Genomic DNA, 16,308 nt, shown 5'->3' on the forward strand with positions numbered 1-16,308 from the left:
AACCTATTCTGAACAATCTGGAGCCAGTTTGTAATCCTATTTGCCAGGTGGGCACCTTCCCTTGTACAAGGGCGGAGCTCTGATCCATGCCCCCCCCCCCCCCCCCCATACACAAGTCAGAGACTCCCTATCAATCACGTGCTGCTTATGTGGTTAGATCTCCCCCCTCTCCTCTCCCCCATCCAGTCTTTAGGATGCAGCAGCATCAGTAGGAAAAATCACTCCCTTAAAACATCAACACCAGAGTCAGAAATGTACGGCTACCCGAGGCTCCCTTAGTGATTTTACGGAAAGGTAGAAGTCAGCCTCCCCCCCCCCCCCCCCCCGAGTAGCAATTCACAGCAGGATTCGTTTCGACACGTGGCATTTGCTCGTCAGCAAGTCAGACATGACCGGGAGCGGTAAATATTTGCTAATGATATGCCCAGTGGACAATTTCTGGTAACAAGTGCCTTCCCGGGCAGAGGTTGGAGCTTGTAAATCTCTTTTTTTTTTTTTTTTTTAATGCAGGTGCAAGCTTTGTGTCCCTACTGTTTGTTTTAAAACAAAAAGTTTAACCGGGGCTGTGTCAGTATCCCCAAGTGCAGAGGGGACCTGACGACTCCCCGTCACCTAGACAAGCTGGGGGTCCCGGCCCCGGGTAACACGGAGTCACCTGGTCATGATGGAGGCTCCTCCAGCCACCGAGATGGCTACCTACCTTCCTGTCGCCATTTCATACCCCTTGAAATGTACATTTGGTTTTCCGGGGGGGGGGGGGGGGGGGGGTCAGGAGCTTTGCGGACTGGCTCCAGAATTGTCTGACAAAGGTTGATGCAGTCCTGGATTTACTGCACTGCCTGTGGGGGGGGGGGGGGGGGATTTGTGCTTCTCATATCCCCTATTATGGGTTGTCGTCCCCCCCCAAAGAAACGTGATGCTGCGAGACCCTGCATGCAAGGGAGGGAGGGGGTGGGGAGGGTGTAAACCCTGGACCGGATCGAGCCTACTGGGCGGAATCTGGAGCCAGCTTGCAACCCTAAAGGATGGGGGGGAGGAGGGAAGGTTTATTAAATTTTCACACTTTCTAGTGGACGGGACCCCACCGGAACCGCCTGCGAGGACCTGTGACCTGAGCCAGGTGGGCATCGCGGGAGGGGAACACGTTCTCAGCAAGGAGAACCAGACGGGGAGCAAGCTGCAGTACAAGTGCCCGGAAGGGACGTACCCCTACCCCGTCTCCAGCAGGACCTGCCTGCGTACCGGCAGGTGGACCGCCATGAGAAGCGCGTCCGGGAAAGCCATCGCCAACGCACAGTGCAGGGGTGAGACTTCTTTTTTTTCCCCCCCCTTTTGGCGGCTCGGTGGCGGGGGTAGGGCCGTGACTTCCCGTCCCCTATCTAAGCCTCTCCCACCCTTGCTCCCTCAGACGTGACGTGCCCCACGCCCGTGCAGTTCGAGCACGGCCACTACCAGCCCCGGCGGCAGCACTTCTACAATGGCAGCGTCCTGACCTTCGAGTGCTACGGGGGGTACACGCTGCAGGGCTCCGCCAACCGCACCTGCCTGCCCAATGGGAAGTGGAGCGGGCAGACCGCCATCTGCGACGACGGCTGTGAGTTAACCCTAGATGGGGGGGGGGTGGGGGTGGGGGGACGACCTCATCGTGAGATCTCACCGTTCTCTGCCTGGGCCCCCTCTTGTGTAAGATTGCGGGGGGAGCGCTCCCTGTAGTTAAGCATTGAAGGGATCGGGCGGTTAAGGCTGGGATTTGGTATTTTCAACCTCTGTACAACCTGCGTCGGGTGGCCCCGTTTATTTGGGAACGTGGTTTACAGGAAGGACACCAATCATAAAATAAACTGTGGGTTATCCAGTCGTCTGCAGGTCTTCTGCTCTTACAGTGGAAGGCTCCGTGCAGCTAAACTGTGGCTTACGTGGACTGTAACCCCCCCCCCCCCCCCCTGTTATGGATGACAGGTAGGCCTGAAATGCCACCTTCCCTCATGATCACACCATCTCCTCCTCCTTTGCTCCACACGCTCAGCTGGGCACTGCAAAAACCCAGGGACGCCCCTCGGAGCCATCAAGTCCGGCACACAGTACCGAGTGGAGGACAAAGTGACTTACCGGTGTCAGGCCGGGCTCGTCATGTTCGGCTCCGCCGAGAGGGAGTGCCTGGAATCCAAAGACTGGAGCGGGTCGGAGCCCATCTGCCGAGGTAGGAGCTTCCGCTGCTCTTCTCCCACGTCTCCCGCCCGGTCTTTCGGCGCCGAGAGGACCCGATCGATCCTCAGCCCCCCCTTCCTTGCCCTGTGTGATAAGGGGAAGGGAGGGACATGATGGACCATAAGCCACCCCCCCCCCCTCCCTCCACCACCCCCTCCATCTCTATGCAGATACCTACAGGGCGGATAAATCCATCGCCCTTTCCTGCACCGGCTACAGGGATAGTTGAAAGCATCATTCCCTAACCCTGTCTATTTTTTTTTTCCCCCATTCTTCCTAGCTTGGTACACCTTCGACACCCCAGAAGAGGTCGCCTCCTCCTTTATCTCCTCACTCTCCGCGGCTATCGAGGTGGCGGACCCAGACAAGGTGGATGAGAGTAAGTCAATGTTATAGCGAACAAGCTTTATCGTCCAATGGAAAACAAAAAAAAAGGTGCGAAGCATCCAGGAGGAGCTTCAGGATCGGCAACCATTCCTAGTCAGTCTACCAGGGGGGGACAGGACACAAGGCAGAGAGGGGGGCCCCCTCGGATCTCAGTAAACCAGCAGTTACTCGTCGTGTGCTGAGGCACCAGAGCTGGGTGGGGGCCCCCTTAGATCCGGATATGCCAGTGGGTTCTCATCCTGTGTCAAGGGTCCAAGGTTGGAAGGAGGCGGGGTCTTCCAAACCCCAGACTATTCCTAACATTCATTTCCGACTAGATCTATGCTGGACTGGAAGAGTGGGTAGCATTTACCTTCCGTGGCCGGACATTAAAGTCTCTCCTTTCTTGTGCCTGCAGCGTTTACGAAGAGAAAGATAAAAATCGAGAAGGATGGAAAGATGAATATTTACATTGTCCTGGATGCTTCAGACAGCGTTGGAGAGAAAGATTTCTTGAAAGCCAAGGAGTGTGTCATTACGCTCATTGAGAAGGTAAATGGCATCAGAATGAAGAGAGGTACTGGTACAAAAGCCACCTGTTCACCTATGGGAAAAAGATGCTTAGTACATCTGGACCCAAGTCTGAGCACAGGAGCTTTAACTGAAGATCACAGTGTGTTGGTGGCAGTAATGGGATTGGAGCCTGGGTCCACAGTTGTCACCCAGTCTGTGCTCCAACTCTTACGGCAGGGTAAACCGCCAACCTTCAGGATTTCCTTTTAAGCTTTGTGCCTTCCTTCGTTTGCCTGGCATATTCTTCTCCGCCACCCCTGGCTTAAAAAAAAAAAAAAAAAATTCCTCTGAATTCCCAAAATGTATTTGATAAGAGTCCTGGTGAATTTCTCTCTCTCCAGATCGCCAGTTATGACATCACCCCCAGATATGGCGTGATATCCTTTGCGACTGTCCCCAACGTCATCATAAGCACAGGGGACGATGACAGCACGGATGCCTCCAAGGTCATAGACAAATTGGAGCATTTCAAGTACGAAGGTGAGTCGCAGGGTTGCTGCTGGAATATCATCGGGGAATCTTGGTTTCACTTGATTTAAAATCCTTGCTGCTGAGGCACTTCACTCTTATCTATAGTATCTGAGGTGTTACAGTATCATCTGTTAGCACTTGCTAAGCATTTCTTGCGCGATGCGTGAATCAGATGGCCGTTTGATGGCCGCCCGTGGTAGCCTCAGGTGCTGATCCATTCAGTCCTTGTGCCTCAAAGAGATCTTGGTTTTCAGACTAATCAGCTTATGCAAATTAACCTGGCTGTAAGTACAAATGTATGTGAGTTCTCTCTCACAAGTATTCATGGGGGGAGTTCTTGAGGAAAAAAACCCAAACTTATTAGTGGTCCTTCTGCCCTGTGAACCTGAAGCCAAACTGATGGCCTGGTTCAGCACCAGGGCTCATGATGTTTTCTCAAGCTTGCCAGCTGAAGGTCTTCTCTTGGAAAGGTTATAAAAACATTAACTGGTATGTCATCTTTCAAAGAGCATGGAGACAAACTTGGAACGAACACACGTGATGCCTTGCAAGAGGTCTACAATATGATGATACTTCAGCAGCATGTATCCCAAGATACTTTCCTCGACATCAGGCATGTGGTGGTCCTCATGACAGATGGTAAGTCCATTGTATTAGTCGGCAACAAAGTGTACTCTAGTTCCAACTTTTATAATACTATCTCTACCACGGAACACTCACACTTTGATGATCCTTCAAGAACTGGCTTTCTCAGTTTCAGCCATGAATACTGGGGGAGCAGGCAGGAGGAGGGAGACCCGCCATCAGCTGTTCCGGATGGCCCATGTCTACACCCATCCTTCAAGGATCTCCATCCAAAGCTCCTCCAGTAGCTGCATGAATATTAAGAAGTGGCCCTAGTGGCTGCTGAAAAAATCCATCTTGGCACTCAGCAGCAGGGTGGCCCCTACCTACACTTCCTCTTCTACAATCATCATGGTAGGGTACTTACCCTATGACGATCCTTGAAGAGTACAATTCCTCGGCTACCTTCTTAGACAGTACGAATGGTTCTCACGATTGTTCACCTTACCCTCTAGTGACAGGGCACAGTCTCTCACACATAACAATTACCTTATGACCTAATAAGAAAGTCTTTGCTCCTGAGAAATGCATCATTTCCCTTATCATCAAGAACGCAGTTCATACATATATTGGCCTTTGATTTTCTTCCATTAAGCTTACAGATCCATTCTGCTGCCCATCATTTTTCATAAATATCTGTTAATAAAACCAATTTTTAGAGTCCCTTACCTACCAACCTTAGAGCTCACTGACCCTGGAGTTTGACATAATGGCCACCTGATATTACATGACATTCCCCATAAAACATCATTGATTGATGTCACACCTAACAATCTCTTCCAAGAAATGTTGCAATATATGTGAGTACACTGACACTGTCTCCAGACAGAGACCTATATTATTATATCAGAAACTCCAACAACCATGGATGTGACATCAATCTTTTTACTTTCTTGCTACAGGTAGAGCCAACATGGGTGGGAACCCTATAATTGTGGTTAAACATATCAGAGATCTCTTAAATGTCGGCAGAAAGAGAGAAGACTATCTTGGTAAGAACAACTCCTTTGCTCAATTTTGTTTTTTTATGAAGAACAGATGGTTGTGGTGCTAATTATGAAGATTTCGTGGATACCGATAGATGAGGAAAGGAAGCGTGCCAATGGTCATGATGATGATATTGAATGGATGGAAGAGATGAAGAGGAGGATGCCGGTGAAGATGATTACATGGATAGTGATGACCAACAGATAACGGAGTTGATGAAACCATGGGTGGATGGATAGTAGTGATGATGATAAATGGATGGTAGCTAGGGATGTGCATTTATTTCAAACAAATGCTTAAAGCACAACGAACGAGGCCTTTTTCATTTCGTTCCAAATGGAACTGACTGAAAATCACCCCTCACAAAAATAACCAAAAATCTTCCTGCAAAACCAACAGACAAGGGGGGGGGGGGGGGGAAACACACTTCTTGGAGGCACTCTAACCACTCCTGCCAAGGGCCTAAGGCCTACCCAGCAGGGATGCCCCTAACCCAGCCAGGGCCTCCCTGGGCCTCTCTGGTCCCATTCATAGGGCCCAGCAGGAGTGAATCCCATTCATCCCTGCCCTTCCTCTCGGTGCTTTAAAAATGGTGCCAGAGGCCCGCTGGATGGTACCAAAGTGATGCTACTTTGGGACAGCTGGAGCCATTTTCCCTGCTCACGCTGTGCCTTCCTGTGCGTGCAAATACACACTCAGACACAGATCACAGGGAATCCCAAGACTTTTAGCAGAGTCAGGAGGAGGAAAGCATGCAGGAGTTGTTAGAAAGAAAACCAGGAGGTAGATGGGGCAACCCTGACAGAGGTGGGGGAAAGTCCAGAATTTCAAGGCTAGCAGCATTAAGCGTTGACAAGTGAGAATACATGAGAAGGATATAGTGGAAAGAGAGCACAATGTCCGACTAGAAACAACAACAACATTATGAGACAGAGGCCCAGGAAAAGATATGAGATCGTCCAGACATCGGGTAGAATCAGAAAGAGACAAATGTTCCAAAGGACCAAACCTTGCAGAGCACCCACTTGATTCAATGACTGGAAAAATACCTTAAAAGTGCAATCAGAGAGCTAAGTGCGATGATGATGAGGATGATGAATAAATGAATGGCAATGATCACGACGGAATGAGTAGGGCTGAGGATGATAATGAATGAATGGGTGGATCGTGTTGGTGGTCATGTGTAGGCGGTGATGAAGACACTAGGATGAGGTACGAGGGGCAGAAGGTTTCTGGGGCCATGTGTCTCCTGGGGGAAACAAAAAAATGAAACAAAAATAAAAAATGTAAATCTCCTTAACTGGCAGCAGCTTGCTTGATTTTCAGTCTCCACCGATGTGGTCCTTTGGCTTCTTCTGAGGAATTTCTCATAACCAAATTAGGAGTACATTTTACGATAGCAAGCAGATATTTGTGACCATGCTCCTTCACTGCCTTGCTTGCCAGATGCTATTTGGTTCTATAATGATTTCCCGACCGCTGTTAGCTTTCCTGCTCATCTTGCCGCATGGATCCAACGTTCAGGTTTGTTTAGGCCTAATTTGCTGTCATCGCATAGATCGAAGATGAGGAATTATGGATTCAGAGAACGAACAGACAGAACGAATGACAGGTGGCAGAGAAGAGCAAATAGGATAACGGTGCAAGCTTGTCGGGGGACATTTCTTCATCTCTGCCTCTCGCTCCCCAGATATCTATGTGTTTGGCGTGGGTGATGACATAAGCCACGATGAAATCAACGCGTTGGCGTCCGAGAAGAACAATGAGCGTCATGTGTTTTACCTGGAGAGCATCGAGGACCTGCAGGCAACCTTTGAGGAGATCATAGGTGGGTGGTCAGGATGGTAACTCCCCTCTCGCCAGTTGGATCTTCTGAGTCTTCTGCTTCTGGGGGGGGGGGGGGGAGGGGGGAGGGGGGAGGGGGGGGGGGGGGAATGGGTCCATACCTAGCGCAGCTGTCCCACTGGATCCTTGAGATTGTTCTCATATATATTAAAGATTTACTACATACAACCCCTGAGGCAGCCCCAATGTGGGGGCAAAACTCGGCCTGAGTCGGGCCCATTTTACAAAGAACACATCTCCCTTAATAAAAAGTTCTAATTGGACATCTTTGGTGTCTAATCCATTATCTCATCCAGCCATCCGATAAGCTCGTAAAAAGAGTCCTATTATAGGTAGAAAAGTCCCCTGTCCCCCCCCCCCCCTCCACGTCAACACATCTATTCCGGTGTCCCAAAACACCAAACACCCCCCCCCCCCTCCCATTCAGGAGATCACACCCTTTGGATCTTTTAATTTTTTTTTAGAACCCAATTCCCTATGAAACTCTGGTCATAGCTGTGCCAGCTCCCATGTTCAACGGGCCCATTTTGCTCTGGTTCTGTGAGTTTTTTTTATCTATGCAAAATGAAAAACCACGAGGACCAGAATGCAACAAAAGTAAGATCAGAAAACAGGAACTGGGCTGAATGCATGTGACAGCAGGAGCTTGGTGGGTGAGGGTAAGCGTCCATCCACCCCCTCCTCACATCACTACCACCATCTATGCTACCCGGGTAAAGCCAGGACTGGTTCAGCCAGCCTCTAAGGCAGAGATTCTCAAGTAGCGCAGCAGGAAAAAAGTCAGAAACTTTTGTCCGCCCACCCTCCCACCCCCCAACTATGGAGAGAAGACAAGGGGGCAGGACGTAACAGCTGCTGCATCTGGCAGCGGTTCTTCATCTCTTTCTTTCATCCGCATCCCCTCCGCTCTCCCTGCCCACCGGATGGGAGAAGTGTGCCAGCAGCTCTCCTCGGTTTCTGCCGCCCCCTCCTCTGCCACCGTCTCTCTCTGAAGCTGGGACCGTGCGAGGCAGCTGGTCTAGCCCGACGACGGGGGATCTGCGGTTCCAGCTTCAGCAGGAAGCTGGCAGAGGAAGGAGCGGCGGCAGACGGTAAAGAACGCCGCTCGCCCGATTCCTCTTGTCATACGAAGGTGATCCCAAAGGAGGAAGGGAAGATGGTGATGCCAGAGAGGGGAGAGGTAGGGTGGGGAAAGATAGGCTTTTTGCCAGGGGGGATGAGGAAAAAGAAAGGTAATGCCAGGGATGGTGAGGGGTTGGTTGGGGAGGAAGGTGGCGATGGTGTGGAGTGTAGCTTGCTTATTGCGGCGTGGAGCGAGGCTTGTTTATTGAAGTGTAGCTTGCTTATTGCGGCGGTTACTACCCCTAACTATGGTAGATATTCACTTGGATGCAGTTCCAACACTGCTCTCTACATTAATGGTGCAGGTGGAGGGGGATATGGAATCAAAGGGTTACTAAGAGCCAGGAGTAACAGAAGTATGAGATAAATTAAAAAAAAAAAAAAATTGCATAGCTTGCTGGGCAGACTGGATGGGCCGTTTGGTCTTCTTCTGCCGTCATTTCTATGTTTCTGTGTGTGCTGCAGCGGCCAATCCAGGGTACAAGTACCCAGCCGGATCCCAAGGGGGTAGAGAGATTCCAATCTGCTTACCCCAGGGATAAGCAGTGGATTTCTGCAACTCTACCTTAATAATGCTTTATGGATCTTTCCTCCAGGAACTTGTCCAAACCCTTTTTTTTTTTTTTTAACTGCTTTCACCACATCCTCTGGCAATGAATTTCAGCGCTCAATTATGCACGGAGTAAAAAAAAAATATATTTCCTCCTGTTTGTCTTAAATGTATCACCTAATAACTTCATTGTGTATCCCAGAGTCCTTGTACTTTTTGACAGCGTAAAAAATCAATTCACATTTACCTGTTCCACTTCACTCATTTTATAGACCTGTATCCTATTCTGCCCTCAGCCGTCTCTTCTCCAAGCTGAAGAGACCTAACCTCTTTAGCCTTTCCTTATAGGGGAATTGTTCCATCCCCTTTATTATTTTGGTTGCCCTTCTCTGTACCTTTTCTGAGATGTGGTGAGCAGAACTGCACACAGAACTCAGGATGAGGTTGCACCATGGAGCGACAGAGGTATCATGATATATGAAAATTGGTTCTTACCTGCCAATTTTCGTGCCTGTAATACCACAGATCAGTCCAGACCAATGGATTGTGCATCCCTACCAGCAGGTGGAGTCCCGGCATTGGGAACGGCTGCTTGTACCCAGCACCAGCATGCCCTCTGCATAAGGCTAGCGCAAACCGCCGCTGAAAAAGACTCAGGGTGGCCACCTCGAAGACCCCCTTCAGCTGGATCTCCACCTTGCTGTCCTGCGTGTCCTTCAAAGCCGCCGCTCCAGCCGCGGGAACAGTGGGTTTTTTTCATGACCGCCAAGAGCGCCGCGTCCACCTTTGGAATCTTCAGCGGGTCCCAAACATCTGTTGAAAGGGGATAGAGCTTTGCCATAGCCCTGCCCACCTTGAGTCCCACGTCCGGAGCATCCCACTCGCGGGTCACCAAAGTTGCGGACCTTTTCAGGAAGAGGGAAAGAAGTAGTGGGTCCCCGGATTCCATCGAGTACCGGATTCGCCCCCCGCACACTGTCGGATTCCTCGAGAAACCTTAAGGCCCAAGACCTCTAAAGACCTGGGGAAGAAGGGGCCGCAGCTCATCCCGCTTAAATGGGCGGACCGCGGTGGGATCATCTCCCTCAGCCTGCGGGAGAGGTCGTCAGCATCAGGGTCACCCTGATCCACGTCCCCCCTGATCCAGAATCAGATTCGGATCCCCGGCCGGGGCTGGCGCTGCTCCAGAGCCAGAATCCGGTCCACGTGGTGCCCGGACACCGGCGTCTTCCACAGGGCAAGGCTGCGTTACCGAAAGCTGCGGAGGCTCTGAGGAGCTAAACCTTCTGAGAAGATGGTTCTCTCAGATCCACTGGCCGCCCGGGCCTCTTCAGCACCGCCTGCTTCCTAGCTAGGAAAGCTTGGTGCATCAAAAGAATAAACTCCGGAGAAAGCTCCTCCGGGTCTTCCTCCCCTCCCCCCGACACCAACTCCTCACCTCAAACAGGAAAGAAATGTTCTTTTGGGTTTTTTTAAACAGAGAATCTCTCGGTGCAGGGCTCGGCTGTGAGTAGCTTCGGCTGTGAGCCACCAGGAGCCCCCCTGGCCTTCACGCCACGAAATGATACGGGCGAAACCTTAGGCAGGGATATCCAACCCACCCCCCCCCCCCCCCCCCCCGGATGCCCGGCTTCCACCGAGGGATAGCCCACGAAGGAGCCTAACACCTCAGGAAGCTGACCTAGCAAAGGAAACAAGTCTAACCACACTGACTGAAAACTGAGACTGCAGGTTTGCACCTCTACCATCCGCTGGAGTCAGAGAAACACTGAGGGACTGCAGGTGGCCCTCTCGGATATGTGGCAGTGCCCAAAGGTTTGCTCGCTGACTCCCGTCTGCTGGTAGGGATGCACACCCCACTGGTCTGGACTCATCTGGGTATGTCCAGGAATCTGTTGTATTCTCCATTCCTTTCCTGATAATCCTGAGCACTCTATTTGCTTTCTGGGCTGCTGCTGCTGCACACTGAGCAGAAGATCTCAACGTATTATGCATGACGCCGCCTAGATCCTTTTCCTGAGTGGTGACTCCCAATGTGGAATCTTGCCTCATAGCTATAGTTTGGGTGCATCACCTTGCACTTGTCCATGTTAAATTGTCATCTGCTTTTTGGATGCCAGTCTCCCAGTGTCCTCTTGCAGTTTCTCACAAGCCTCTTGTGATCTAACAACTTTGAATACATTTGTGTCATCGGCAAATCTGATCACCTCACTTGCTGTTCCCATTTCCAGGTCATTTATAAATATATTTAAAAAACAAATCGGTCCCAGAACAGATCCCTGGGGCGTTGAGAAAAGTTACCATTTAACCCTACTCTCTGTTTTCTATCTTTCAACCAGTTCCCATTGCCTCCTATCCAATTAATTTTTTAATTTCCTCAAGGGTATCTCATGATATACTTTGTCAAATGCTTTCTAGAAATCCAGATATATTATATCAACTGGCTCATCTTTATCCACATGTTTCTTTGTGCCTTCAAAAAAAATGTAGCAGATTGGTGGAGGTCAGACTTCCCTTGGCTTTGTCTCATTAAAACATGTCTATGTGCTCAGTAATTGTGTCCTTTAGAATAGTTTCAACCATTGTTCCTGGCACAGAGGTCAGCCTTACCGATCTGTAGTTCCCCAGATCACCCCTGGAACCCTTTTTAAAAACCACTGTTACATTTGTCCCCCCTCCAATCTTCAGAGACCGTAGCTGATTTTAATGATAGTTTACAGATCATTAACAGTAGATCTGCAATTTCATTTTTCAGTTCTTTCGGCTCTCTGGGACCTATACCATCTGGTCCATGTGATTTGCCCTAGTACATCTTTCAGGTTCTCTGAGATTTACTTCAGTTCCTCTGAATCATCACCTTTAAATATCACTTCTGCTTGGGTATCTGCCTTACATCTTCCTTAATAAAAGACCGAAGCAAAGGATTCATTTAATCTCTCCACTATGGTCTTGTCCTCCCTTAGTGCCCCTTTTACCCCTCAATTATCCAATGTTTGGGAAGCACGGCTCTAACACGGAAGCTATCTGGTCACCTTATCTTATTTTTTTTCTCCTTTCCACCTGCAGATGACACAGACGCCATGGACATGTGTGGGATGGGGAAGGAATCCAAAGATGAGGATGAGGTGGACGTACTTAAGAAGAACCCTTGGATGACCACCCTCAGCATCTCTGTGAGTGATTTGAGGATTAGGTGCACATGGGACTAGGAAGGGGAACCAAATGTATTCCATCCTGGAAGCAGCACTGGCTGGACATTACAAATGGGGAAGAATGGTTTAGATTTCCCCATAAAGTGAAGAGAACATGCAGACTTAAGCATTTGGGATGCGGAAATCCAAGAGAGCAGTACATAATGGTGGGGTGAGATAGTGATGTATGTCATCCAGGAAAGGAGACCTCAGGGCAAAATAATTCTCTAGAGCAAGAGGCTGCAGTATAAAATACCAGGGAGATATACTTAGGAGCAACCTGAGAAGGTATTTTTTCATGGAAAGGGTGGTGGTTACATGTGGCAACCTCTTGCTAGAGACAGTGAAGACAAAACAGTAATGAATTCAAGACCGCATTGGATAAGTACAGAGGATTCTTTAGGTGGCACAGACATGAGGGGAAAACCAGAGACCAGCTGAGGTCTACAGCACCGCGCCAGGCCTGAAACCGGGCCTATTAGATTAAGCTAATGGTTCTTATCTGCTGTCAGATTCTGTGTTTTCTGTAATTATTTTAAATGGGCTTGTATTATGGGACCATGAAGCATGTCATGCAGTCAAGGTGCTCTGGAGTTGTCCATTGGGTAGGACACAGGCTAGTAAAAGAGCCAATCTACTGTTGCTCCTTCTATTAGAATATAGGAATCATTTCTTGATCGCTTGTGCCAATGTAAGCGTTTTCTCAAGGAGCAGGTTGGATAGTACCCAGAGGAGGCTCTATCTACCAGCATGGCCTGCCACCATCTCCCATCACTCTCCTTCCTTCCATTCTGCAGCGCAGTGAAGGCGAGGAGACCTGTAAGGGTGCCCTCGTGTCTGAATACTTTGTCCTGACAGCTGCTCACTGCTTCAATGTGGATGACGATGCCCGTGTGATGACGCTGAAAATTGGTGAGCTTTCTAGAACGCTCATCCTGTTCAGTTCACCCCCCTTCCCCACTTTCTCTCTCTCCTTTACATCCACCCCTTTTCTCTGTCCCCTTCCCTCAACATCCCTGGCACCTTTCTCCCCACTCCCTTCTCGTTGTCTCCTGCAGGGACATACCACAAAGGGTGGTGGTGGTGGTGGTAATACACCTGGCTCCTCATCTCACTTTGGTTCTTTGCATGCTCTGGATTCTATGTGATGGTAATTTTAAGAGGAAGGGGAGGAGGGGGGGATCTCAATTTCACTCCTGCAGTCCTAGCTGACCCAGTTTCTGTTTCCACCTGCAGGGGGAACATTGTACAGAGTGGAAACGGTAATATTTCACCCCCAATACAACATCAACGCCAAGAAAACGGAGGGCATTGATGAATTCTACGACTATGACATTGCCCTGGTGAAGGTCAAGTCAAAGGTGAAGTTCACCCCGGTGGCAAGGTGAGTGTTTTAAAGGCAGCAAGCGCCAGGTGCTAGAACCTAGCAGCCAATCGTGATGCCCTGCACGAGCCGGTCGCGCCAATAGAGAACATCACGGATGTTCTAGGACTTTACTCTATGGCAGGGGGAAGCCAGACAGTCAGGGTTCAATAGCCAGTGCAAGCACGTGCCGTCGAGCAAAGCTTCACTACTCTTTTCCTAAGGGGCTATTATATCTGGATCATCCCACTCTGGTGCTGGCTCGAGTCCATGCTTTCTCATTTTTCTAATGGCACAAGAAGGATAAGGCAGCCAAAGGGGATGCTAGGCTGCTTGGTTATGGAGAACCGACGTGCTGGGAAGATTTCATCCAGCCGACTGAGGTTAGCGAGATTCTCCGGCTCCCACTCTGGTCATTCAAGGGCTTTTTTTTTTTTTTTTGCTCCCTCAGACCCATCTGTATCCCTTGCACTGAAGGCACGACAAGAGCCCTGAGGAAAGTTCACCCGGCTACCACCTGCAAAGACCATGGTAGGAAATGTCTCAATGTCAAAGCCCCCACACACCCATCTTTTAGGCGGCCTTCCAACCCGCTGCTCCCCCACCACAATCCATTTTCCTAATGACCAGCTAAGATCAAGACGTTGATGATTAAGAAGAGAACGGATGGCTAGATGTGGACAAACTGAACAGCAGACGGACGTGGGAACGAACTTCACAGCCAGAGAGCTGACGGACAGATGAACGAACAGAATAACTGATGGATGTACAGAAAAATGAGTAAACGGGCGAGAGTAACAGACGGACAAATGAACAGGGGACTGGAGAGGTGGGACCAAGTTATTTCCTGCTAAATATGAACTCTCTCCCCTCTTCTAACAGAGAACGAACTCCTGAAGGCAAAGGTGGGGATTGTTCCTGCCATGTTCATCGCACAGGAAGGGAAATCCGAACCCTTGCAGAGAAAGAATGTGAAAATCAAAACTGGAGACAAGGTGGGCGCCTTCCTCCCTTAGCACCCTAGCAGTGTCCCCGGATCCGCGTGCACCGGGCGCCAGAATTCGCGCTTTCAAATAAATTCTCTCTTCTCTCCCTTTCTCCTCGCTACCCCCCCCTAGAAACACGCTTGCAACGAGGATGCAAAGGAAGCTCCCATTTATAAAAACGTTGTTAAGAACGTCGCGGATGTCGTCACGGATCGTTTCCTCTGCACCGGCGGCATCGAGCCAGAGGTGGACGACAATACATGCAAAGGTGAGACTCCCGCGACACAGCCACCCCCTTATGTAACACCATGGCTCTATCCCCAACACTCACTCCCCGTTAACCCACTGGTCGCTTTCGAAGTTCCAGCGAGAACCGCGTCGAATCCCATCCACACCTGCGCACAGGCCCCCTTATGGGGGGAGGAGCAGCCTAGTGGTTAGAGCAGTGGACTAGGAACCAGGAGACCAGGGTTGTGACCTTGCAAGAGAGAGAGAGAGAGAGAGAGAGAGAGAGAGAATATCCCACCGGCACTTAAACCCCCATTTTACAACCTATGCCCCGTCTCCCCCCCCAGCCCAGATCTTCCCTGCAATGCAATTTCCATACGCGGCCGCCCCCCCAGCCCAGATCTTCCCTGCAATGCAATTTCCATACGCGGCCGAGGTTTCCTTCCTCTTTAGCTCCCCCCCCCCCCCGGTCCTTTTCTGAGGCCTTACCCCTCGGTGAAGTCGGTAAGAGCTGTTGCTTTTGATTTACAGGCGACTCCGGGGGTCCCCTCATTGTTCCTGTGAAGAAGCGTTACATTCAGGTCGGTATTTGTGGGGGGGGGGGGGGTTTCCCTATCCTTCGTACAATGGGTTTTCGCAACCAAATCCTCTCCCCCCTTCTGTGGGTTTTCCAGTGCCTTCTGCTCCATCCCTGTTGCCTGGGGGTTTAAAACGGAGATTCACAGAAGGGTGGAGGGGAGCCCTGCTTTTTGTCTTCCACACGGGGGTGGCTGCACCCGTGTTGGGGGCTGGAGGGGGATGTGTGTGTCTCAGACACCGATAACACAGGGCCGTTTATCTATCCGCAGGTCGCCATCATCAGCTGGGGGGTGTACAACCCCTGCAGGGGAAACGTGCGGCAGGGCCAGACCCCCTCCTACGCCCGAGACTTCCACCTCAACCTCTTCCAGGTGCTCCCCTTCCTCCGGCAGCACCTGAAGGACGAGCTGAAGTTCCTGCCCCCGTGAGCAGGTTCCCCCCCGGCTCGCGGGCCGGGCGCGGAGCGGACCTGCCGCATGGCCCTCCCCAGAGCTGCGCGGTGGACGCCAGAGTCGCGCATCCTGTTGATTGACTTTTTTGGGGGGTTTTTTGTTCCTGCAGGTAACCCCTTATCCAGCAGCCCCTCGCTATTTAACAATAAAAAAAAAAACAAAAAAAAAAACAACCTTGTTTTAAATTAAAATGGCTGCAGTGCAGGCATTCGAGGAGTGGGGCCTAGGGCGTGGCAGCAATATCGCGCTGGCGACCTTGTGCCACGGCTTCCATGGATCTGGGAGGGGGAGAGGGGCATTTCCCAGATGGATCTGAAACGTAGAACCAGAACTGGAGGGTAAAAAAAACAAAACAAAAAAACACCCTACTTATTTTTGTGCCTGCTGAGGAAATTTATCAAACTCTGGGAAACCCCAGGAGGAGAAGCCCGATCCATAACGACCGGCGGCCTGATGTTCCCACGAACCAGGGACGCCCCCTCCCCTCCAAACTCAGAGATGGACACACGCACAGAGACTCAGATACACACACACCACAGCGACAGAGAGAGCCAGAGACAGAACAGGCACACCCAAAGGTAAAGGCGATGAGACAACCACAGATAAACGGAGAGAGAGAGACCACACAGAGATATAAAACACCCACACCCAAAGGTAAAGGCGATGAGACAACCACAGATAAACGGAGAGTGAGAGAGAGAGAGACCACACAGAGATATAAAACACCCACACCCAAAGGTAAAGGCGATGAGACAACCACAGA

At 50.5% G+C, this 16,308-nt stretch overlaps 1 protein-coding gene across 1 annotated transcript in view; it reads left to right on the forward strand.

Moving 5' to 3' along the window:
• CFB (complement factor B) overlaps positions 1-15,708 on the forward strand; it is a 51,189-nt gene extending 35,481 nt beyond the window's left edge. The window contains exons 21-37 of the mRNA XM_029585939.1: positions 1,071-1,304; positions 1,409-1,594; positions 2,027-2,200; positions 2,489-2,587; positions 2,993-3,126; positions 3,489-3,627; positions 4,126-4,257; positions 5,145-5,234; positions 6,920-7,057; positions 11,813-11,919; positions 12,735-12,849; positions 13,174-13,321; positions 13,752-13,831; positions 14,183-14,295; positions 14,419-14,554; positions 15,046-15,095; positions 15,363-15,708. Coding sequence (XP_029441799.1) covers positions 1,071-1,304; positions 1,409-1,594; positions 2,027-2,200; positions 2,489-2,587; positions 2,993-3,126; positions 3,489-3,627; positions 4,126-4,257; positions 5,145-5,234; positions 6,920-7,057; positions 11,813-11,919; positions 12,735-12,849; positions 13,174-13,321; positions 13,752-13,831; positions 14,183-14,295; positions 14,419-14,554; positions 15,046-15,095; positions 15,363-15,521 — 2,234 coding nt within the window. The 3' untranslated portion in view covers positions 15,522-15,708. The remainder of the gene's footprint in view (positions 1-1,070; positions 1,305-1,408; positions 1,595-2,026; positions 2,201-2,488; positions 2,588-2,992; positions 3,127-3,488; positions 3,628-4,125; positions 4,258-5,144; positions 5,235-6,919; positions 7,058-11,812; positions 11,920-12,734; positions 12,850-13,173; positions 13,322-13,751; positions 13,832-14,182; positions 14,296-14,418; positions 14,555-15,045; positions 15,096-15,362) is intronic.
• Positions 15,709-16,308: the final 600 nt, after the last annotated feature.

The sequence above is a fragment of the Rhinatrema bivittatum genome, unplaced genomic scaffold (assembly GCF_901001135.1).
Source record: "Rhinatrema bivittatum unplaced genomic scaffold, aRhiBiv1.1, whole genome shotgun sequence".
NCBI classification, from domain to species: Eukaryota; Metazoa; Chordata; class Amphibia; order Gymnophiona; family Rhinatrematidae; genus Rhinatrema; species Rhinatrema bivittatum.